This window comes from Dama dama, chromosome 19, assembly GCF_033118175.1.
Source record: "Dama dama isolate Ldn47 chromosome 19, ASM3311817v1, whole genome shotgun sequence".
NCBI lineage: Eukaryota > Metazoa > Chordata > Mammalia > Artiodactyla > Cervidae > Dama > Dama dama.
This window is the reverse complement of record NC_083699.1, coordinates 8429496-8455240: the sequence shown is the minus strand read 5'-3', so window position 1 is coordinate 8455240 and position 25745 is coordinate 8429496. Positions and strand designations below refer to the sequence as shown.

At 37.9% G+C, this 25745-nt stretch overlaps 2 protein-coding genes across 2 annotated transcripts in view; both read left to right on the top strand.

Moving 5' to 3' along the window:
* GPR149 (G protein-coupled receptor 149) overlaps nt 1-15659 on the top strand; it is a 79638-nt gene extending 63979 nt beyond the window's left edge. Inside the window, exon 4 of the mRNA XM_061167853.1 lies at nt 14590-15659. Within this exon, the coding sequence (XP_061023836.1) occupies nt 14590-15162 (573 nt within the window). The 3' untranslated portion in view covers nt 15163-15659. The remainder of the gene's footprint in view (nt 1-14589) is intronic.
* A 6161-nt stretch (nt 15660-21820) lies between these two features.
* Nucleotides 21821-25745, top strand: part of DHX36 (DEAH-box helicase 36) — a 43401-nt gene continuing 39476 nt past the window's right edge. Inside the window, exon 1 of the mRNA XM_061168170.1 lies at nt 21821-22136. Coding sequence (XP_061024153.1) covers nt 21885-22136 — 252 coding nt within the window. The 5' untranslated portion in view covers nt 21821-21884. The remainder of the gene's footprint in view (nt 22137-25745) is intronic.

Genomic DNA, 25745 nt, shown 5'->3' with positions numbered 1-25745 from the left:
GTGGGACGAATTGAGAGAATAGCATTGACATATATGAGTAAAATAGACACAGGGAACCTACTATATAGCACAGGGGACTCAGCTTGGTGCTCTGTGATAACCTTGAGGGCTGGGATGGGGAGGTGGTAAGAGGAAGGCTTTTGAGGGAGGGGATATATGTACACATGCAGCTGATTCACTTTGTTGTATAGGAGAAACTAACTCAACTTTGTAAAGCAATTATACTCCAATGAAAATAGTTTAATTAAATAACTTGTATTGAGGAACATTTTATATAATATATAATTCTCTCAAGTGTACAATTCAATGATTTCTAGCACATCTGTTTTAGAACATTTTCATCGCACTGGTTAGGTCCCCTGTGTCCATTTATGCTTAACCTATCACCATCCCTGTCCCAGGATACCCCTAATTTGCTATCAAGAAAACCATGTGTTTCTTGGTTCTTTTTCCTACATTATGCAGTCTGAAAAAAATATTTTGTCTACTATATTTTTATGAATACCATCAACATGAATTTTAACACATTTTCTAAAGTATAGTAGTCTTACTAAAAAAATTGTATTTATCCTTTGAAACTGTCTTATGAATGAAAATATACATTCATTCTTGACCTAATTCAGGTTCATGAAGTATGAGGAAAAAAATTTGTACAACAGTTTTTAGTAGGATATCCCTAAGTGATACAACACCCAGTTGAATGGTGTTTATCATTTAGATGAGAAAAACCATTTCATTTCTTATAATTCATTATTCCTGATAAAATTGTATATTCTAAATAGAATCAATGCATGTTGATTCTTTTAGAATCATGATGTTTTCTTTCAAATTACAATCTATTCTCTATTAGAAGAACAGGAAGAGTTGGTAGCACATGGGAATAAATTTGGATACATACCATGTCTAAACTGAAATGTCATTATTAGAGATACAACAAGAGATTCAGTTTCCATTAGACCAGAGAATGGAAAACCTATCCAACAATCCCAAGAGCTACAACACAGTTAAACTCAGAATACCCACAGAATTTCTTATAGCCTGTGATAATTGTGCTCATGGGTTCAGATAAAGTCCCAAAGTATGAACTGAAAATATGAGAATAACAATTACCATAAATAAAAAATAAAGCAGTTTAGATGCAAAGATATATTCATTTCAGAAGCTTATGTTTTGGTCATAAGATCAATGTAAAATTAAGATTCATTCCAAAACATGATCATTTTTCATCAGATGGTTACTCACTTATAATAGATGTCATCTGAATAAAATATTAGAATAGATGAAAGGCATGTGAAAAGATAAGAGTTTGTTTCTCATCCCATTCAGCTATAAACTGGCTCTTGGGGCCTTTCTATTATCCTATCAACTGAAATTGAATTCTCTCCTCTACTTTTCTTAACTGCTAATACTAGAAAATAACAAAATCTGTTCACTTGTGAAATCATATAATTTTAGAACCATAAGGTTTACAGGTATATGTCCTTTGCTACTTAAAGTGTGGCCCGTGGACCAGCAGCCTCAGCATCATCTGAGAAATCTTTTTAAGTACAGAATCTCAGACCTCCACAGACCTACTGAATCAGAATCTGCATTTGCACAGAACAAAAGTTTTTAATTTTGATGAAGTCTAATTTTTTAATTTTCCTATTATGAATTGTGCTTTTGGTACCACATCTAAGATCTCCTTGCCCAGCCTTAGGTCTCAAAGATTTTCACCTATGTTTGTATTCAGATGTTTATAGTTTTACATTTTACATTTAAGTCTGTGATCCATTTTGATTCAATTCTTGAATAAAATATGAAACTTAGTTCTAGGTTAATTTTTTTACCTATGAATGTCAGTTGTTTCTGCATCACTTGCTTAAAAAGCTATGGAATTGGTTTTGTACCTTTGTCAAAAAGCAGTTGGGCATCTTTGTGTGGGTCCCATTTCTGGGTTCTCTATTCTGTTCCATTGATCTGCATGTTTATCCCTGCACCAATAACACAGTCTTGATTTTTGCAGCTATATTGAAATTAGGTAGACTGACTGCTCTCACTATATTAACTTTTTTTCAAAATAAGTTAATGATTCTCTTCATTTGTCTTTTCATATTGATTTTAGAATAAACATGTCTGTATCTGCAAAAAACTTGATATTTTATTAGGAATTACATTAAATCTATATATTTGTGGAAAACTGAAATTTTTAATGTAATGAGTCTTCCAACCCATGTACATGATATGTCTCTCCATTTATTTTGGAGCTTCTTTGATTTTTTTTTTATGCATCATATAGTTTTCCAGCATATAAATTCTATAGAGGCTTTGTTAGACTAACAGTTAAGTATTTCATTTTTTGAGCAATCGTAATTTCCAATTTTGATGTCCATACAGTCATTTGCTTGTAAATAGAAATAAAATGATTTTGCATGTTTAACTTGCAGGCAACTTTGATTAGCTCATTTATTAGTTCTAGGAGTTTTTGTAGATTCCTTGGGATTTTCTGCCTAAACAAAACAGTTTTTCTGCATCAACTCACATAATTATATGACTTTTCTTCTTTAACCTATTAATATGGTGGGTCACATTAACCTATTCTTGAGTAGCGAAACTAGCTTTGCATTTGGAATAAACCTCATTTAGTCATGAAGTTTAGTTCTTTTTATTGATTGCTTAATTCCATTTACTAATATTTGTTAAGAATGTTTGCACTTATATTAATGTTATATCTTCTGGAGTTTTCTTTTTTTTGGATTGTGTCTATTTAGTTTTAGTTTCAGGGCAAAACTAGCCTTTATAAAATGATTAGGAAATAAAGATTGTTAAAATAGCATTAAATTACCAACATCCTCCTAAGCCCCTTATCTCAACTACTAGTACTCGACACTAGCACTCAAAAACATCTTGGTTTCCTCTCTTTTCCTTGCCTCCCAAAACAGCTAATAGTTATGGAGCACTTAGTTTGTGTGAGGCACTCAGCTAATCATTTTACATTCATTAACTCATTTATTCTTCATACTTGGCAAATGAGACAGCTGATTTCAAAGACAGGTATACTTGACTCCACAGCTGTATTTTCCCAGGACCATCTACAATCACAAGAGTTTTGCCTCTGCAATTCCCCTATAGTCCATCCCACATATGCATTTTCTACTACCTGTGCTGAAGTTCAGATCTCCTTTTCTTTCGTACGTCTGCATGCTCAGTCACAATGAGTTAAAAAACTTCCTAATTGGTTTCCCTAAAACCACACTTTTCTTCCTCCAGTCTGTCTTTCACAGGCTACCCAGTTATCATATTAGACCAGAAGAAGCTTGGCAGAAAGCATATGCACTCTGAGTTTAAATCACAACTCAAAACTTAACCTTCTATCTAATCTAAGTCAATTAACTTCTTCTCATTTCATTTATCTATAAAATGAAAATAATTTTACCTTCCTTATGGATTATTATATTAAATTACATTTCCCATGTAAAATGCCTGTATAAAATGCAGGGCCTCTACATGGTAGGCCCTTCATACATCTTAATTTCCTTCCTTTTTATACACAGAAATGAGTGGTCCCCTCTTGGTTATGGGATGCAGTCAGAACTTGTTATCCTGATGGACAAGGGCTCTTGACCTAAGTCCAGCCTCTGTTTTCAGTCTTATTTCCCTCTGCTGTGTCATTTCCTCCAAATTCCAATTTGCCTCCCCTCATCCTGGAGTACATTTTTCCTATTTTCCTGCCAACTTGTCCTACTTAGAAATCATTCTTGCTCTCTCTTTTTTTTTCTTCCCCAGTTTGGAAAATGGCATTTGACTTTATACTTGACAATGTTTGGGTGGGTTTACAATAAACTTATGGAAGCACATTAAAAATTACATAAAGATTACCAGGGAACCTGGTGCTCTTCACTAGCTATGCCATAAGTGCTTGTGAGATATGTACAAAGTACATGATATGGTCTGAGTTTTCTAGGTTTAAATTTCTTTTTAAACCAAGTGTTTTGTATGTTTCGTTTCAATAAGTGCCAAAATTTGTCAGTATTGCATGTAGATAATTGTGGAGTTTTATTTATTTATTTGCCACACCGTGTGGCTTGCAGGATCTTAGTTCCCTGACCAGAGATTGAACCTGGACGATGGTAGTGAAAGCACCAAGTCCTAACCACTGGACCACCAGGGAACTTCCATTTTAAAAAATGCTAATTCTTTTACTGTAGCATAGCTTCTATTTAGAAAATGTTTATAAAGTTTTGTCGACTTTTACAGTCAAGTGTAGGAACGCTTTTCTGAAAGATCTCTAAATACTCCCTTCACTTCCTAGAGTGCGTAAATCCCTCCCTCTCCTTTGTTCCCACAAGACATCACAGGTTCCAGCTGGATCAGGAGAGTAAGGTGTTACTCATATTTTATTTCCTAACTCTACACCTCAAAGTGGCAAAAGGGCTAAAAACAGAGTGTTTGAGACAGACAGTCCTGGGTCTGGATTTGACTGTGCCATTTCCTAACAGACGCTTCTCTGCTGGTTTAGACAATAAAGAATCTGCCTGCAATGCAGGAGACCCAGGTTCTATCCCTGGGTCAGAGAAGACCCACTGGAGAAGGACAGGGCAAACTGCTCCAGTATTCTTGCCTGGAGAATCCCAGGACAGAGGAGCCTGGCGGGCTGCAGTCTATGGGGTCACAAAGAGTCAGACACAACTGAGTGATTCACGCACACACACATTTCCTAACTGGAGTTATTGCCCCATGATTCAGTTATGTCATCTATAAAATTAGGATGATGAGTGTCTCTATTTTAAAAGGTTGATGTGAACATTAAATAAGAAAATATATATAAAATGCTTTAGTAAGAAGTCTAATATATGGGCTGTGCTCAGCAGATCAGTAAATATTTGTTATGGTGATTATCAATGCCAAATCTGTTACTCAGTTGTGAGACTCTTCATCACTATAAAGACAAATCTTAATTTATAGCTCAAAGGCCTGTGAGAATTGAAGGTGGAATATGCTAAAATACCTAACACTTTCTGTGCCACATAGTAGGAGAATAGAGGCCCTGTTTTCTCACTCTTACTCTTTCCTTTGAGCAATTCACGTGTCTTCTTCATTTCAGTTTATTAAAGACTTAAATGAAGGTGACGGGATGACACAAGGAATATTTGGGAACTTGAATATATGAAAATATATCGATCACATATTTTAAATAAATTTCCAAATGTAAATTATTAAAAGTATAGTTTTTTATTTTTCTTACAAAGTTTTCACTCTCCCTGCTATTTACTTAAGTGCCCCTGTATCTTCTCCTCCAAGCTCTCTTTGATACACTGCTTAATTCCTCAGTGTCTGTACTTTGACATGCCTAAAATTCACCTAAATCACCGCAGGATCATCTGTATAATTTTAATTTGGATTAAAATTGTCAGCCACTTGGATTGTGTGTGAGTTCATGATAGAATTCTAGCTTCTAGGGCAGAAAATCCATGATCGCCACTTCCGGCTAAAGCAGATTTTCCAGCGGCAACCTGGTGCGGTGGGAAGAGCATTAAACTCAAAGCCAAGCCGCCCGAGTCCTGCTGCCGGTCCTGCTGCCGTTACCTGCGTGGCCCTGGGCAGATAGCTCACCGCTCCGGCTGGCAGTTCTCCTTTTACAAAACGGTCTCTTAGGAGCCCTGTGATCCTATGCGTTGTGATACAGCTTTCATAAATTGAACGACTCAGATAATCAACAGAAACCTCACCTGTTAGGAGAGGTGTTTTAGAGCAACTTTTATATTATAATTTCACCCTGGATTCACCTAGAGGCTTACAGTGAAGACATAAAAAGTTCATTATGCTCAAGGTCAGTTAGTCTGAATCAATTATCACAGCAGATTATTTGTGCCAATGTGTTTACATGACATGATGACTCCTCCTGAAGCATTTCTGAGGAGGCTGCTTTTCATTTTCAGATAAAAGAGCTCCCAGCCACCTACGCTCAGGAATACAGAAATAATGGATTATCATTAATCCTGACAGCATATGCTAATTCATAGACTTTTAAATGAAAAGAAAGCAGAGACTACGAAATGAGTAGGTTTATGTTCTCTGAATCTATCATTTTTTATCATGCAATAAACTTTCACATACAATTCAGTCCCTCAATATTCTCTTTGATTTTTAACAAGAGTATGTTCTAACACGACCTTCTGATGCACTTGTAACTATCATTATTTATTGTATAAAGACTGTTAAAATAAAAATAGATACATTTTAAATGGTAATGCAGGTATCCCCTGCTTTTCGAAAATTCACTGTATTCCACTTCACTTTTATGAGAGACCTACACTAGGACCTTTTTTCACTAACTGAAAGAAATCCGAAGAGGATTTTTTATTTTAATAAGAAAGGCAAGAAATGAAAATAACATTCAGTGTTTGTTGGCAACAAGCCTTTATAGGAGCAGCACACACCCAGAGCTTCGAGAATGGCACCACTCAGCTCCTTCTCTGGAAAACATACTCAGCATCTCAGCATCGAGCTGCCATGGCTTTGAACCGTGTCTGTGAGCATCTGTGCTTTATCTCAGTTTATTTTTTTATTTTATCTCAGTAGCTATTGGGAAGATGTGTCCTAGAGGAATTGCTTCTTCACTTTACACCACTTCAGCTTATGAAAGGGTTCATAGGAATGCTCTACTTTCAGGTAGCAAAGGAAACCTGAATTTTTAAAAGGTGATCTTATGTTTTGTGCTTTAGAAAGTCAAGATAAACAACGCGGTACTGTATAGGACAGGGAACTATATTCAATATGCTGTGATAAGCCATAGTAGGAAAGAATTTTTAAAAGAATGTTATGTATATATATCTGAACCACTTTGCTGCACAGCAGAAATTAACACAACATTGTAAATCAACTATACTTAATTTAATAAAAAGAAAGAAAAGATATGGAATCTAAAAACCCTACAAAGTCAATGCTGCAGATTCATTCATTCATGGAAACATTTATTCACTCAACAAATATTTTTTGAGGGGTTGTCATGTGCTAGCCACTGTTAGAGATAGCAGAGAAAATCAAGATCAACAAGGAAATGTTCCTTTCCCTTGAGGAGATTACATTCTATGTGGATTTGACAGACATGTCATAGTTCCAGTCTCCACCGGAAAATAGGCCGTTGTACAACTTTGCAAAATGTTTATATGCATATTCATTTTTGTGCTTCTTTGCATAAAATATTGTATTAGTTTTCTAGGGCAGCTGTAACAAGTTATCACAAACTTAGATAGCTTAAAACAACAGAAATCTATTGACTCAGATTTCTATGCTCCTCTGAGGCTCTAGAGGAGGATTCTGTCTTGGTTTATGACAGCATAACTCCAAATGCTGTATCCTTTACATGTTTACCTTGTCTATGTGAGTCTATATCCAAAATCTTAGGATTGAGGCTTGCTCTAATCCAGTATGACTTCATCCTAATTTGAGAACATCTACAATGATGCTAGGCTTCCCTAGTGGCTCAGTGGTAAAGGATCCGCCTGCGATGCGGGAGACATAGGTTCAATCGCTGGGTGGGGAAGATGCCCTGGAGATGGTAATGGCCACCCACCCCAGTATTCTTGCCTGGGGAATCCAGACAGAGGAGTTTGGCTGGCTGCAGTCTGCTGCTGCTGCTGCTGCTCAGTCACTTCAGCCGTGTCCGACCCTGTGCGACCCCACAGACGGCAGCCCACCAGGCTCCCCCGTCCCTGGGATTCTCAAGGCGAGAACCCTGGAGTGGGTTGCCATTTCCTTCTCCAATGTGTGAAAGTGAAAAGTGGAAGTGAAGTCGCTCAGTCGTGTCTGACTCGTAGCCACCTGATGGACTGCAGCCTACCAGGCTCCTCCGTCCATGGGATTTTCCAGGCAAGAGTACTGGAGTGGGGTGCCATTGCCGGGTCACAAAAGAGTCAGACAGGACTTCGCAACTAAACAACAACAACAAATACTCTATTTCCAAATAAGGTCATATTTATGACTATCAAATTTTATCTTATGTGTGCTACAAAAATATTGTCTCCAAGACTACCAATTGTCTTTACCATTGCTTTCAGCATATACTTCTACACAGACATTTTGATATATATATATATATTTACTATTTATTTGGTTGCACTGGGTTCTAGTTGCAGCATGTGGGATCTAGTTATCTGACCAGGGATCAAACCTCAGCCCCCTGCATTGGGAGTCTGGAGTCTTAGTGACTTGGACCACCAGGGAGGCCCCCTACACATTTTTAAGTATTCTGCAATCAAATCTGTCCATCTTGGACTTTGTCATTTCTAATTTTCATTCTAGATTTGGAAAGATCTTCTTCACTCAGATTTTTAAAGAATTACTAAGATTCAAGAAATAATTTTTGCATATTGAAAAGGGAGTCTGATTTCACTTTGTAGTGAATAGCCAATAATATGTAAAGGCCCACTTGAATCCTTATTTTGAAATGCCATCTTCATGACATACTATGCCTGGTTTCTTGACTCAGACTTGCTTGATCAAATCTTGCCATTAACACCTTATGTTAATTACATAGCTTCATATTATGTTTGCAAAGTCCCCTCATTAGTCTGCTTTCAAATTTCTTGGTTATCCATAAGCATTTACTCTTTGAGATAAATCTTAGAAGAAATTGTTCATGCTCTAAAATAAAAGTCCATTGGTATTCCATTGGAATTTTTATTAAATTGTATTAAATCAATAAAGTAAAAGAAAATTGTCATATTTAAACATAGCCTTTTCCCATGTGGAAACATTGTTTCTTTTGTCTCCTATTTATTTTGAACTTTTTTTTCAGGCCTCCTTTTCCCTCACTTCACCTGGTTAGGTGCTTTTTTTCCATACTTTCATAATACTCCAGCCTGGGTCTATTGTAGAGCTAATCACAGGGAAATGCAATTGTTTATAAGCTTCAGTACTCTGCATTCTCTGGGCTCTTAAGAGAGTCTCTTCATTCCATTGCTATAGACCTGCCAGCTAGTTGAGTCCTAGTATGCAAATCAGTCTGTTCTCCTACTTCGAATCTCTCTCCATTTGAGTCCTTCTTCCATAGTCCTCCTTGGGCTTCCCTTGTGGGTCAGCTGGTAAAGAATCTGCCTGCAATGCAGGAGACGTGGGTCCAATCCCTGGGTTGGGGAGATCCCTTGGAGAAGGGAAAGGCTACCCACTCCAGTATTCTGGCCTGGAGAATTCCATGGACTGTATAGTCCATGGGGTTGCAAAGAGTCAACACTACCGAGCAACTTTCACTTTCACTTTTCACTTTCCGTATCCTAAAAGAGGTGGAAAATCCTGCTGTTCTATTCAAATTCTTTCAGCTCCCTCCTTGAATCTCTATTATTGCTCCATTAGTTCAAGTTCCATTTTCCCTCACTTAGAGCTATGTTTCTCTAACTTAAATAAGAGACAAAAGAAAAAAAATTATATAAACCTCATTATCAAATCAAATTTTTATGATTTTGCTTAAAGACATGCAAACAAAATTTAGTGTAAACTCCTTACCCTTGTACTTCATGTACAACTCTAAACAACTTATACATTACTTTCATAACCAGTAAAATTTAAATTACTGAATTAGCTTAAAGTAACGGTATGATTTTCCTGAAACTAACCTTCCAATTTTGAATTATGAGTATAAGGTATACTTAGATATATTACTTTATAATCTGTCTCTGTGTTTTTACTTCTGTGACTCTCAATCATAGTCTTTGGGATATTTCACAAAATAATTTTGATAACTGGGGACTCTGTACTATTTCAGAATAACCAGTCCTCATACTTAGCTAAACTGGCACTATGCAGCTCTCAAATGCCAGTGATAATGAGTTGTCATTTGATAAATCAGTAAAGCTTGTTTTCTCATTTGAAAATAAGGTTGGCATGGAGGAGCTATTGAAATCTGCAGTATTTAGATGTACAAAATCAGATGCAAAAAAATACCATATTTGCTTTTGCTTTGATATTAACTGCTCATCAGTGATGCAAATTGGTACATATAAAAATACAGTTACACTGTTGATTCCACAGTGAAAATTCTTTTTAAGAGATATGCCAATACTTCTGGGCACTGACAACTTAGTTTTCCCATCTCATCTTTTTTAAACTACCATACTCCATAGGAGTTTGTTTATAGAATGTACCATGCTAATGAGAAAACTTAGGAACAATTTTTAGAGTACTGATGTAGGGATTTTTTTCCTTGAGATAAAGTATAAGGTAAGAAGGGTTGCTTTCAAGTTAACTAGCTCTCAGAAGAAAGAAGGTTGTACATATAATTCACATTATTAAATGACAGCCAAATTTTCTGATTAAATAATGTGTTGGTCAATTTTGATTTAGAAAAGAAACAGAAGTTTCTGGATTTTTCTCAGGATGGAAAGTTTTTAGGTTGGCCCTTAAACTCACAACTTACTACTCAGAAAGCAAGGCTTTAAAAACTGTCAATGTTTTCTTGATTCTTAAGATCAATTTCAAATGACACCCCTACATAAAATCTACCAGAGGTCCTAACTCTATTGTTGTTCAGTCGCTCAGTCGTGTCCGACTCTTTGCAACCCCATGGATTGAAGCACGCCAGGCCTCCCTGTCCTTCACCATCTCCTAGAGTTTGCTCAAACTCATGTCCATTGAGTCAGTGATGCCATCCAACCATCTCATCCTCTGTGATCCCCTTCTCCTGCCTTCAGTCTTTCCCAGCATCACGGCCTTTTTCTAATGAGTCAGCTCTTTGCATCAGGTGGCCAAGGTATTGGAGCTTCAGCTTCAGCATCAGTCCTTCTAATGAGTATTCAGGATTGATTTCCTTTAGAATTGACTGGTTTGATCTCCTTGCAGTCCAAGGGATTCTCAAGAGTCTTCTTCAACACCACAGTTCGGAAGCATCAATTCTTCAGCCTTCAGCCTTCTTTATGATCCAACTCTCACATCCATACACAACTACTGGAAAAACCATAGCTTTGACTAGACAGACCTTTGTTGGCAAGGTAATGTCTCTGCTTTTTATTATGCCGTCTAGGTTTGTCGTAACTTTCCTTCCAAGAAGCAATCGTCATTTAATTTCATTGCTGCAGTCACCATCTGCAGTGATTTTGGAGCCCAAGAAAATAGAGTCTGTCATTGTTTCCATTGTTTCTGCATCTATTTGCCATGAAGTGATGGGACCAGTGATCCCATGGTCCATGATCTTTGTTTTTTGAATGTTGAGTTTTAAGCCAGCTTTTTCACTCTCCTCTTTCACTTTCATCAAGAGGCTCTTTAGTTTTTCTTTGCTATCTGCCATTAGAGTGCTGTCACCTGCTTATCTGAGGTTATTGATATTTCTCCCAGAAATCTTGATTCCAGCTTGTGCTTCATCCAGCCCAGCATTTCACATGATGTACTCTGCATACAAGTTAAATAAGCAGGGTGACAATATACAGCCTTGATGTATTCCTTTCCCAATTTTGAATCAGTCCGTTGTTCCATGTCCAGTTCTAACTGTTGTTTCTTGACATGCATGCAGATTTCTTAGGGGCAAATAAGATGGTTTGGTATTCCCATCTTTTTCAGAATTTTCTTGTTTGTTGTGATCCACACAGTCAAAAGCTTTAGCGTAGTCAATGAAGCAGGAGTAGATGTTTATCTGGAATTCTCTTTCTTTTCCGATGATCTAACAGATGTTGGCAACTTGATCTCTGCCTCCTTTACCTTTTCTAAATCCAGCTTAAACATCTGGAAGTTCACGGTTCATATACTGTTGAAGCCTGGCTTGGAGTATTTTGAGCATTACTTTTCTAGCCTGTGAGGTGAGTGCAATTGTGTGGTAGTTTGAATATTCTTTGGCATTGCCTTTCTTTGGGACTGGAATGAAAACTGACCACTTCCAGTCCTGTGGTCACTGCTGAGTGTTCCAAATTTGCTGGCATATTGAGTGCAGCACTTTAACAGCATCTTCTTTTGGGATTTTTAAATAGCTCAGCTGGAATTCCATTACCTCCAGGAGTTTTGTTCATAGTGATACTTCCTAAGGCCCACTTGACTTCGCACTCCAAGATCTCTGGCACTAGGTGAGTGACCATGATCACACCATCGTGGTTATCTGGGTCATTAGGATCTTTTTTGGATAGTTCTTCTGTGTATTGTTGCCACCTTTTCTTAATATCTTCTGCTTCTGTTAGGTTGATACTGTTCCTGCCCATTATTGTGCCCATCTTTGCAAGAAATGTTCCCTTGGTATCTCTAATTTTCTTGAAGAGATCTCAAGTCTTTCCCATTCTATTGTTTTCCTCTATTTCTTTGTATTGATCACTGAGGAAGTCTTTCTTTTCTCTTCATGCTATTCACTGAAACTCTGCAATCAGATGGATATATCTTTGCTTTTCTCCTTTGCCTTTAGCTTCTTCTCTTTTCTCGGCTATTTGTAAGGCCTCCTCAGACAACCATTTTGCCTTTTTGCATTTCTTTTTCTTGGGGATAGTCTTGATCACTGCCTCCTTGCTCTATTAGGATAGATAGAGCTGAAATTTTTATTTTTTACATATCTTTCCCACTTAGTCATATGTGAGGTCTTTGGATGCATGTAGTGAAAATTCAGAATCTTACAGACAGTATTCAGAAATGTTTAACGAATGATGGACACATAATAAGTAAAGTTTACCCAAAGTTGCCACCACTCTAACGATGCTCTGCTGCAGTACCGAACTTAGGTATTGTTTCTCTGTCTCCTGTTTCAGTTATACAAGTAAAGTTGGTAAAGTTGTTTCTTTGCCTCAGTAGAAGGGCAAACTTAACTTTATGGTGTAAATTTTCAAAGTTTATGGCTCTTTAGGGTGCAAGGCCTTAAATTTAGGTCCCCAGGTTCCCTTATGGATAAACAGAATTGAAGCCTTCTCCTTAGTATTTAACTGGGAAAGACTAGTGATGTGTCTTACGTGTCCTAGACTGTATTTTTCTTGGTCCCTAAATTCAATGGGTGTGACATGAAGGCACCCTGAATGAAGCTCATGATGCATCCTCCCTTAAAAATTTTACCATAAGAATCCACACAGTGTCTTAATAGAGGACCCTGGTCTTAGGCTTCACCTAGCCACTCACAGGTCTATGGCAAATAGGGTGACCAACTGTCCTGGTTTCCCTGGGACTGAGAGGCTTCCTAGATGCAGGAATTTCAGTGCTGGAACTGAGACAGCCACAGACAAACTGGGAAGGGCAATCACCCTAAGTTGACAAAATGCTATGAGCCCTCTTGCCCATTCCCCTGGTGAAAGAAACATTTAAGCCAGTCCAGTGAGTAATTCCAGTCTCTATAGGTGGAGACATATATATATATAAAGTGTCTGCTAACCATCCCCTTACCCCACCTTCTTCTGGACTAACAACATCTTTTTAGTTACAGCCATGGGTTGTGACTCTTACCCATGTGACAGAATCGCCTGGAGGGCTTGCTAAATACAGATTACTGAAACTCACCCCTAGAGTTTTTATTTCAGTAGGCCTGGAGTCGGACTCAAAAATAGCATTTCTTGTAAGTGATGAGCTGATGCTGATAATGCTGGTCTGGAGATCTAGCTTTTAGAACCAGTGCTCTAGAAGTTTGCATATTACTGTTCTTCTGAAACTAACTGGGCTTCCCTGGTGGCTCAGATCGTCAAGAATCTGCAGGAGACCAAGTTTGGGTTGGGAAGATCCCTGGAGTAGGGAATGGCAACCCAGTTCAGTATTCTTGCCAGGAGAATTCCATGGACAGAAGAGCCTGGTGGGCTACAGTCCTTAGGGTTGCAAAGAGTTGGACACGACTGAGTGATTGACACTGTCACTGTCTGAAATGAACACGTAATCAAAAAAGTCAGTTGAAAGTATGAAGGCATGAATCAACAATATAAAGTACACATTATTGGAAGAATTAATCTTTATTTCTTATGCAGTTCTCAGTGGTGAGTACAGTTTAAAACCAAAATGTTAATACTTTAAAATGTAATGTAAAGTTTTGTAGGGGTGTGGGGCAGTTCTCTGTTACTGGGTTTACTTTAACAACTGTGATTTTTCTGTGGAAAAGCAAGCACACTGTACCACACAGTTCTGGTGACATTTGGTTCCTCGACCGTGTGCTCAGATCTGCAGTTGAAATACTCTTTATATTTAATCTGAACCACAGTTTCACAACTGTCACTGTCTCTGGTGTACAAAGTGGGGGAAAGTGCATTCAGATAACAGTCTGCACTTCTCTCAACCTATGAAAAGTTTTTAATGTAATTGAACATGTAACAAAAATATAAAAGCAATTCCGACGTGTATACATACATTTGACTTTATCCTTCTATTCTGCCCAACTCCTGCTGGCCACAGTATACACACTTTGCTTTCAACTGTAGAAATAGATCCCTTATCCTCAAAGATAGGTTTCTGACTGGTCTCATTTAGATGTCGTATTTGACCTAGAGGAAACTAAACTGCAGAGCTTTGAGGACAGAATTTCAATCCCGTATCTGTAAAAGGTTTCTATGGAAATGAGTCTGAAACAGAAAAAACGTTACTATTATCATGAAAAAAAAAAAAAAATGATGGAAAAATGAAATGGCCCCCTCTCAGACACTAGTTTCCAATAATAACCATTTTTGTCTGTGTCCCCAGCGTTCCGGAGGTGCTCTGGCCATCCCCTTGTGCGCATTCCAGGGGACCGTGTCTCTCCAAGCCCCGACCGGGAAAACCCTATCTCTGTCTACCTATGAGGTGAGCGCAGAAGGGCAAAAAATATCCCCAGCCTCCAAGAAAATAGAAGTCTACCGATCCAAAAGTGTTGGCCATGAACCAAACTCAGAGGATTCTGCCTCCACGTTTGCGGACACCAGCGTGAAAATACACTTGGAGGTTCTTGAAATCTGTGATAACGAAGAGGCCCTGGACACGGTGTCAATCGTCAGCAACATCAGTCAGTCCTCCACGCAGGTCAGATCGCCTTCCCTGCGATACTCGCGGAAGGAGAACAGGTTCGTTTCCTGCGAGTTAGGGGAAACAGCCTCATATTCTCTCTTTTTACCCACCGCCAATCCCGATGGTGATATCAACATCTCCATTCCAGACACTGTGGAGGCGCATAGGCAGAACAGTAAAAGGCAGAGCCACGAGACTGTTGGCTACCAGGAGGAAATCCAGCTGTTAAATAAAGCTTACCGGAAAAGAGAAGAAGAAAGCAAGGGTGACTAGTGATCGTTTCTCCTGACAAAGGCAAGAATGGCTCTGCAACTTCAAGTGACTAAACTAACACCTTTGTTCTGAGGCTTATTGATTTTCTTTTTTATTCGTTGGTTCACATAAGCTTAACAGACTTAATAGTTAATTATTTTTAGCACAAACAGCTGAAACTAGTGCAAACACTGAAGTGCTTTTGTTGTGTTCCTTACCGATCACTCACTGTGGCAATTAAAAGGTTCTGTTTCTTATCCGATTTCTAAAAATCTTTTCTAAATAAAAACCCTGGTCTAGTTTACTAATGTTTTCACCTATATCTGTCAACCTCAGAGTAAACAGAAAATTGTATAAAGTCATTGAAAATATTGTTCTCATGCGCGTGTTTTGACACATAATGTTGGCCCTTACTGCAAGGGGGAAATGACACTTTGGGAATGGAAGGAATGTAGCGAAACTGAGTTGTATGTGAAGAAAGAAAGAAAAAGAAGTCGCTCCATCGTGTCCGACTCTTTGTGACCCCGTAGACTGTAGCCTACCAGGCTCCTCCGTCCATGGGATTTTCCAGGCAAGAGTACTGGAGTGTGTTGTATGTGAAGAGGCTCGCCTAAATGTGGCTAGCAAAGCAAGCTTATTACAGTTACTGCTTTAGCTTCATACTGATTTCTAGGAACTACATTCCTGCATAAAATAGCAAATAAGCTTCCAACTCTGAAACATGCATGTCCCTAGTCTGTACCTAGCTGTTCCCTTCATTTCTATAAAGTACAAATTGTTTACTGATTTTTTAATCTCTCTCTTAAATATGAGTATTATCCTTTCATCTTTTCAGTATGTTGACTGCTCTTAATATAAATATATTGTATGTTAGAAGTAGAATTGGAAGTAGCTCTTAAACATATTGGAAAAGGTTGTAAATATATACTTATCATTTCTAGAAGTGTTTTGTTTATTTGAACAGAAACTAGGAAAAAAACACTCCAAGATTAAGTTCTGTGAGGTACACCCAAGCAGAGTAACAAAATTCTGGGTAGAGCAGAGGAAAAAATCCTCTAAGTCCAAATTAAAGGGTCTGTTTCTAAAGCTGCAGATTTGGCAAACCTCCTTAGCCACTCTTGAAGCATAGAAAATTTTAGTTCACCTATATTCCAAGTTTAGGTGCTTTTTCATTTCCTTCCCAAAGATGTGTGTGCCTCAAGCAAAGAAACAATTCAATATAATTTATTGATTGTGAGGTATATATTTCAAGATTAATTTTTAAGTGTGTTACACTACAAAAATGCAGATATCACCTTGTTAGAATAATAGGAATGTACATATCAAAAATTAAGAAGAGATTTTTTTAAAATTGCTTTATTCTGATCTTTGTGTAAACATATTAAATGTATTACTTAAATGTTTATTTTCAAAGTTATTAAGATTGACATTCTATAGTTTTAAACTTTGTACACTCTCACTTTACTCATATATCTTTGTTATTACTGACAGAATTATTTTTTTAAATGATTTATTTTGACTTCCGTTTCATTATGTTGAATCAGAATTCTAAATTACTTGACATAATCCTTCAGATTGTTTTATCTTTAGATTATTTTTTTTGCTACCAAGAAATCATTTTCAAAATAATTATCTCAATGGATTTTCCCTATCTTTCATTAACTTCTCAATATATCCTTATTTAAACTTGGGAAGCAAATGTAATGCCACTAGTAATGTTTGTAAACAAACCTTAAAATAATACATATCATATAAATTCAAATTCAGATGTATTCTCATTACAAATATAGTTAATTTAAGATAATATTTTTTAAGATCAAACTTGAGGGTTAATTTAATATATTAAGCAAATGTAATGCCACTAGTAATGTTTGTAAACAAAGCTTAAAATAATACATATCATATAAATTCAAATTCAGATGTATTCTCATTACAAATATAGTTAATTTAATATTTTTTAAGATCAAACTTGAGGGTTAATTTAATATATGACAAATGGCCAGATTAATCCGACAGTATAAATCAACAGAGTTAAATGCCTGTTATAAAAGCAGAAGTTGAATATTCTAATAATGCTTTGTAAAAGATGGGTTTTGATATATTAAATTTAGATGTATAACTTTATAAAACAGAAAAGTGATTTTGCTGCTTACAGTATAATTTCTACCAGCAAGGAAATTACAAACAGAATCATAATAAAAATGAAGAAAATAGTAAAGGCAGCTCCTTAATAACTGCAGCACTTTGAGTGGAAAGGAGATGATGAAAATCACGGTTTAAAGAACATAAGGACTTGGTTGTAAGACAGTAACAGTCCTTTTCTCTCCTGTGTGCCATTTTCTTTTCACAGGACTTGGGCCTCTGCTGGGGGAACTGAAAACAAAACAAAAAAACAGTAGGATATTCCCATTTAATTGTCTTTGGTTGTTGAATTAACAATATGATGGATACACTTAAAAGCTCTGTTGTATTGATACAATACCAGGATTATTTACCCTCAAGCCATAGAGTAATCAGCATCACGTTGGTAACCTGTAACACTTCAAACTCCAAGGCAACAGGAGTGGATCTCAAGAGAAATCTACAGGTGCCTATGCCAAAGCATGAACGTCTCCTATCAATCCCTGTTAAGAGAGGGGAAAGTTCGACTACAACAGTATAAAATCTGCTTACTCTTTAATGTGATTGTGATTGTAAAAATGTGTTCTGGTATAGGACATATCCTTACAGATATTTTGTGCTATGTTTAAATATCTTACCTTTGCATTGTTATATTGTTCTTATTATTAATAAATGCTCTATTTCATATAGTTTATCTCTTTTTTCCACAGATTGATATAACTGAAGACAAAAACTGTTTACTTAATAAAAATATCACCACCTGGTGGTGACTCCTATAAACTGAAAAGACATAATCCCTAAGATTTCCCAATAATATAAAAGCCTATTACATAATCCCAAAGACTTCCAAGAGTTATGACTGACAGAGGCAATCATTTTGAAGATAGCGAATATCACAGTACTAATCAGAACATAATTTTTAAAAGGCTTGGTAATGCCTTATTTGGAAGTTTTTTCTCAAGGTAGTTCTGTAGTACTGAATAGATAAACAGATTTTCTCTTAATTTCTTACACTATTCAGCCACTTTCATTCATGTATTCATCATAATATTTAGTGAATACCTATTTCATGCTAAAAATTATTCTAGGTACATAGGATTATAACTGCAAACAAAACCAAAAGAAATATATGTGTGTGTGTATACACATATATACTGTGACTAGACTGTGAGTACACAGACTTCTTTGACTTTTTTTCTTGGGGAGTACAGTTGCTTTACAATGTTGTGTTAGTTTCGGCTGTAAAGACTTTCCTAACATCTGACATCATGTGTGAGTTCTGGTGTTCCCCAAACCACTATCAATTTTAATAATTCACTAAAAGAACTCACAGACCTCCTTGAAAGTTGTGTAGTCACAGTTATGGTATGTTACAAGGAAAGGGTACAGATCACAACCAGCCAAGAGAAGGAGCACATACAGCAGAATCCAGAAAAAAGGCCTAAGTGTGGAGCCTCTGTTTTCCTTTCCCTGAGGAGTCATGATCAGCATTACTTCCCTAGCATCGATGTGTGATCACACACTGGAATATTGCCAATAAGGAATGAATCTTGCCGTGCAGACTTTCATGGGGCTTCATCATGGTAGGAGTAGGGCAGATATGGGTGACTGCTCACAAGACTGATCTCAGCTTCCAGCTCCTCAGGAGGTCAAGCTTATATGGAATGAATAACCCAAAGTTACTACACTAAATCACATTTTTACTACCTGGCTGATCTAAGGAACTCAAACAAAGTCACTTCTATCACATATAACATTCCAAGTGTTTAGTTACCTCCCCAAAAGAGCAAAGGTCAGGGCTCTCTTTGGATAGGATTAAGCTCTTCACTACATATATGTACACTGGTCATATACAGCTCTTATATAGGTCATATAGAGTGCTTCACATATATATGTATATATGCATATGATATATCTCAGGTAATGCTAAGTATTTTGACATAAAATAGGCACCAGATGTAATTTTAAAAATTAGAATAAAATAAAGGAATAATGACAGAAGAAGTGTTGTTTTCAAATATTTTAGTGAGGAAAGCATTCACTGATTAAGGTAACGTTTCATCAGAGATGCAAGTCAAAGATCAAGGTGTTAACTGATTTGGTTCTTGGTAAGAGCTCTCTTCTTGGCTGTAGACAGCCTCTGTCCTCACATGGCCTTCCTTCTGAGGAAAGAGAGAGCAAGCACTCTGGTGTCATTTGAAACACTATCTCAAACAATCCACACTATTTCCTTCTTCTTTTGTTCCTATCATCTCCAATGACTATCTAGCCCTATACTGAAAAATTCCCATACTTGTACATCAATGGGTGTGTACATCAAGTGTGCCCAATGGGTACATTTATTTGAACTATTCATTCCTATAATTTTAATATTAGCTAAGAACTCCCAAAACATACTCTTAGTCTTCTCTCGCTACACTTTTAACTCATATAACCAACTGCTTTCTAGACATCAATTTATATGTTTCATAGGTGCCTCAAACTCTATTATTACTTATATATATTAACTCAAGCCTCCCCCTCTAACTTCCCCCCACCAAAATCTTCCTCATCCAATGTTCTTTATATTTTAGGATACAGTACCTCCCCATTGGATCATCTTTCAAATCTTCAACTTGGGAGTCACCTGACCCTTTCCTCTAATTCTCCACATCCAGTGAATTACCAAATCTTGACCATCTTTTTCCCATTAGTATTTCTTAATTCCAGTCCTTCCCATCTTCCATCTTGCTCTGTCATCCCATTCTGTCTCCCCAAAATCACAGCCTAAGTCTCTCTACATCCATTCTTGCCTTCTCCATTCCTTTCTACTCAAAGCAGTCAAAATAATATTTTGCTGACTTAAAATGTATTATTCTTTCTGTGACATGTAAGGTCTTTTATGGCCAGGCTCCTTTCCATCACTTTGGCCTTAACCATCACTTTCTTAAGTTTCAGTGTGGAATTTTCTCACTCTCCAACATTTTCATCATCTTTCTTCATGTACAACATTCCATCCCCCTGTAATAATTTACTGCTTACCCTCTCATTCTTTAGAAAGAAATAACTTGATTCCAAAATTATATTCTTTTGCTATAACATCTCATGGCTATTGGTGGGTGGGGGAAAAACTTTTCCCTTTACCCTCCTATGTTTAGTTCTCTGGGACTTGGCATACTAAATTGACAAAAGATGGATTAGCAAATGAAGGAAATGAAAATCCACTCCAGTATTCTTGTCTGGAAAATCCCATGGACATAGGAGCCTGGTGGGCTACAGTCCATGGGGTCACAAAGAGTCAGACACAGGTAAGCACACCCACATGCACACAAAACAGATTTAATCACATATCTACAGGAGTTCACAGAATTGTGCCTCAAGGCAGTGGTTAGAACTTGGCACTTAGGTACAATCTTTTAGGGAAGGGAAGGAGGAGAAAGCTATTTATGGGAAAACAAATGTTTTTTACAAAAGATAAATGTGCTTTTATGAGAATAGATGGAAGATATGATATTTTTGTTACCAAGTCTTTTTAGGTGTGATGCTGATTTGCAGTCTCCAGTGACAAAAGTCCATCTAGTCCATCTTCTCTGATTACATTCCCAAGGAAGGGATTTATGACAATAAAGATCTTCTGAGTTCTTCTGGGAGGCAGTGTTTTTAGGCATTTAAAAGATTTCAGGAATTCAAATGCCACGGTTCAAACTAATGTTTTCTGCCACAGAGAAGTATTCTGAACCCTTCATATGGCATTTTCCTTTAACTCAAAACGTACATTTCTTTTGCCTTTATCTTCTCTTAAAGACTGTAAGCAAATGAAAGTTGATGCCAGACTTGTCTTGTTCAGTGAATATCTCCAGCAACTTTAAATCAGTAAATGTACAAATGAACCAGATATTCCCAGGGAAATTTGCAAACCTGTGTGGCCAAGCCACTTGATTATTCAAGAATAGCTCGTAGAAGATACTCAAGGGCCTGCTCAATCAGCAATAGACAGCTTCACCTGAACATAGGAATCTTCAACTGCTGTTTTATTTAAATTGCCTAAGTTCTCTGCACGGAATTTGGGTAAGCAGGCTCATCTTATGCCTTTAGATAAATGTAATAAATAACGACAATCCTTTAAGAGAGGCAGGAACGTTCTTATACTTAATCATAGATTTGAAACAGGTGCGAGGCTGTTTTCATGCCATAGCCACTAGTTCAAAAATTTAAAAAGGAATTAATTTCTTAAAGACTTTAGGGGGAAAAACATTCGACTCACAGGTTCTTTTACTGTGCCAACCGACGTTCACAGGGCCTACTGGGAAGCAAACTCCCAAGAGAATAAACTAAAACCCAAAACCCGTTTCCTCACATGCTGGACTTCGGTAAAGAAAACCTGAGCCTCCTGCCGGCTTTCCCTCCAAAGGTACAGAGGTAAACATCTCTGAGCACAACACACATTTCACCTGAGCCAACCCGGGGACCTCCCGGGCCGAAGTCCTCTGACGTCACCGGAAACGTCTGCTTGTGACGTTCAATGTCCCTCCCTCTTGCGCTGGGCGCCGGAAGCAAAGCGGAAGTGGACGCGTACCGGTTTCCGGCCCCGGTCGCCATTTCTAGCGGTTGCAGGTACTCACGAGTTGAGGTCTGCTGGGACAATGAGCTATGACTACCATCAGAACTGGGGCCGCGATGGTGGCCCCCGCAGCTCCGGCGGGGGTTACGGAGGAAGCTATGGAGGCAACCATGGAGGAGGCCATGGGGGGAGCCGAGGCTCTGGAGGTGGTGGCGGCGGAGGGGGTGGTCGAGGCGGCCGAGGCCGACATCCCGGGCACCTGAAAGGCCGCGAAATCGGCTTATGGTATGCGAAGAAACAAGGCCAGAAGAACAAGGAAGCAGAGAGGCAGGAGGTAAACTGTGACTCGGTAGTGGAGGGAGGATGGAGCTGAACAGGTTTCTTTTCCAGCCTTCCGCCCCCCCCCCCCTTTTTGTTTAACTTTTTTGTTTTTTTTTAACTGGGGTATGTGCTTTGTGAAGTGCAAGTACTAAAGCTTCCTGTGGTGGATACTATAGCGGTAACGTTGGCCATGTGCATCTTACCTGGAGCTGTTGAGGTTTAGCGGGCCAAGAGTATACTTTGCTTGAAAGACAGAGAACTGGGAACCAAATATTAAATTAAAGGTCCGTCCGGAATTAACTTTATTGGATATCGCGTAGTATCTCTGGCTATCCTTTCTGGTATGATAATGTTAGTTTCATTTAAGTTCTCTGCCTGATGAACTCTAAAATAGCGGTTTTATACATTAATACAGGTTTGCGTGGAACAAAACTTTCAAGCCCTATTTTGAATGTAGATCCTTCCAGCTTTCATTTTAGTATTAAAATAGGCACAAACTCAGGTTTTTTACTTTTACGGTGGGCTGCGGAGATTTCTGCTGATTAGCAGCTCTTTGAGAAGGAAACCTAGGATCCTAGAAGTGGAAGAGGTTTCGAGAGTTGATTTGGTTTAGTCTTTTGTCTCAGCTGGCAGTTGTTCTTTGATTTGTATACTAAACACCTGTTTGTAGTAAAGGAACCATTAAAGTTCCCACAGTGGCCTATTTTAATAATTACGTATATATGATTAAACCGAAGTGTTCTTAATATGAGCTTTACAGTAGCTTTCTACTGACTTAAAAAGCACCTTTCATATTAGATGCGGAGTGTGATTGAATCACCATTTAGGCGTCTGTGTTTCAGTCATCTCATTTCTGTTTTCCATTTATCCATGTCATTTTTATTGAATTTGGGGGGGGGGGGAGCGTTATCCATTTATCCTAACAACTTATCATTATTCTTCAAACAACATATTTATTTGACATGCAAAAATTAGCATATTCATTGAGCAAACTTTTTTTTAAAGTTAAGGGAAGCACATTTAAGTTGTCTTGAAATTGGGAGAATGATTCAATGATTAGTATTAGAGAATATACATAGTAACTTCCCAAGAACTCTTTATCAAATTTTTTTTTACCCCCTTTTTTACACAAGGTTTTATGGATGATGCTATGGAGATCTCAACAGTATCCAAGGAGCTTACAGTCTAGTTGGAAAAATAAGAACTAAACAGATGAAACGTTAAGCAAATCAGGAAAATCTGTTATTTCCACCTGAAGCCAGTTGTACGTTGCATGATTATGAACTAAACTCTTGACTTCCACCACCTCCCAAAACCTCCATTTTAGTACGTCACTGGCATCTTTTCATTTGTCAAGGCCAAAATGAGATTTGTTTTGATTCTTCTTTGATTTCAGCAAATCTGTTTTCCTTCTTAATATATCTCAAATCTAACCACCTATCTCCACAATAGTTACCATAGGTCAAGCCACTATTTTGTTTGTCCCTGAATCTTATCTGGTCTTCTACTCCTTCCCATAAAATCTGACTCTTATAGAGCCTTAGATCATCTCATTCTCTAGCTGACAGTTTGAAAACCAGGTCACTTGTCTCAGTCTCATAAATTTCAGTCGAATCCTAATGTGTTTTCCAGGAATCTTGGCAATTTAGATTCTACATATCAGATTTCCTTCTACATACCATACTTTTCTGAGCTCGTTTCCGAACCTGGTGTAATTAAACTTTCGTAAACATACTTTTATTTTTGCTTTTTTATTATAGTCCTTATACCATTCTCTAAAATTATCTCTCCATTTTCTCTACTAAATATTTCAATTTTTTGAAATATTTCAATAATTTGGCTCAGCTTATCTCTTTTTTTGGTCACTTTCAGTAAGGAAGCTATGGCCTTATCGCCTAACTCAAATTAGGAAGAGCCTAGTAGGTTCCCTAGAAAAAGAAACCCTTAAGCTGAAACTTGAGAAAGTATATTTGTTTTTGTGACTTGGGATCTTGGAATGGGATTTTTAGGCAGAAGCTGCAGCATGCACCACAGCCTAGAGGTCGGGAGGAATGTGTTCAAAGAACTGAACAAGTAAGGACGTGGCTGAGGAGGGCACAAAACGGACTATATTTTAATTTGCAACCCAGTACTCATGTATAACTGAACAAGACGTTTCATAAAATAATAATTACCTGTACATTGCCTGGGGCTTTTGTTTTTGTTTCTACCTTTCTGCCCCCTCTGCCTGCCCCCCTTTAATGTTGGTCATGATACTTTCATTGTACAGATAGGAGTATGAAAGGTCCTGGACTAGAAGATAAGCAGGGCTCTGACATTCTTTCCCCTAAGAACTCAAGCAAGTTATTAAAGCATTTTAAGCAAAAATGAAGTGTTAGATTTGTGTTTAAATTCACTCTGGGTAGCAGTATAGAGAATGAATTGAAGAGAGACAATCCTGGGACGGGGAGACCAGTTAAGTAGCCCCTGAAGTAATTCAGGTGAGGAATGACACCTTGGATTAGGACATTGGCAGTAGAGATGGCAGGAAGTGGACCGCTTCAAGTATTTTAGGAGATAGACTCAAGATGATTTTATCTGGAGGAAGGGGAAAGCAGGTGTGAATGAATGACACTAATGACTACAAAGAGCACACTCATCGGAGGAAAACGATGGGATCAGCTTAAGCACACCAAGTGCGGTATTACAGGGCATATAAGTGGTGGTTTCAAGGAAGTAGAAGGCTGTGGGTCTGATGCCTAGAGAAATCTGGACTGCAGGTGAACACTTGACAAGTTCGTGGGACTATGCCTAGTAGTTGGGATATAGAAGTGAATGGGAATAGTGCTGGGGACAGGCCTGAAATCTGTAGACCATTGCTTCTCAAACCTGAATCACCTGGCATCTTGTAAAAATGTAGAACTCGGGTGGGCTCAGATATAGCTTTTCTCACAGGCTCTCAGATGACGTCAATACTGCTGGCCTGCTGAGCACTCAGGGTGTATAATGAAGAACAAGAAAAACTTAAGGTATGGGCTGAGAAAGAGAAGCTTGAAAGATCTAGGAAGGAGCCTCCAGAGAAGAGAAAAATAAGGATGTGGATGTTGTCTTGGAATCCAGGAGAATCCTTTAGGGAGAAAAAGAGTATATAAAAAAGTGAAAGTAATCAGTAGTGGCAAATGCTGCACTGATCAAGTAATATAAGAGTTCAGAGTGTCTTGGATTAAGCAACTTGTAATTGGTAACCTTGATGAGATCACTTTTCATGGAGTGGTAGAATTAAAAACCAGATTACAGTGGAGTGTCTAGGGAAGGAAAGGAAGAAATGGGGGCACTTCCAGGCAGTTCTACAGTGGAAAGGAAGAAGAAAAGTTAGGGGTGGGAGAATTCATGGGAGGATATTTGTTTTTGTTTTAAAAGTGAAGAGGTTTGACGGTGTTCAAGTCCTACCGTCATGAACTGATTGAAGTAAGGAGCCAGTGGGGAGGAAAGGTGTACCAGAGAAAACTGATCATGTACAGTAGTAGTAAATGGCCCGTAGATCTTAATGCCTTATCACAGTAAAGGTTTTCTACTCACATTACTTGACCATTGGAGTTCACTGAAGAGTTCTCATGAGAATAAAGTCCACGGAGCCTCTGCT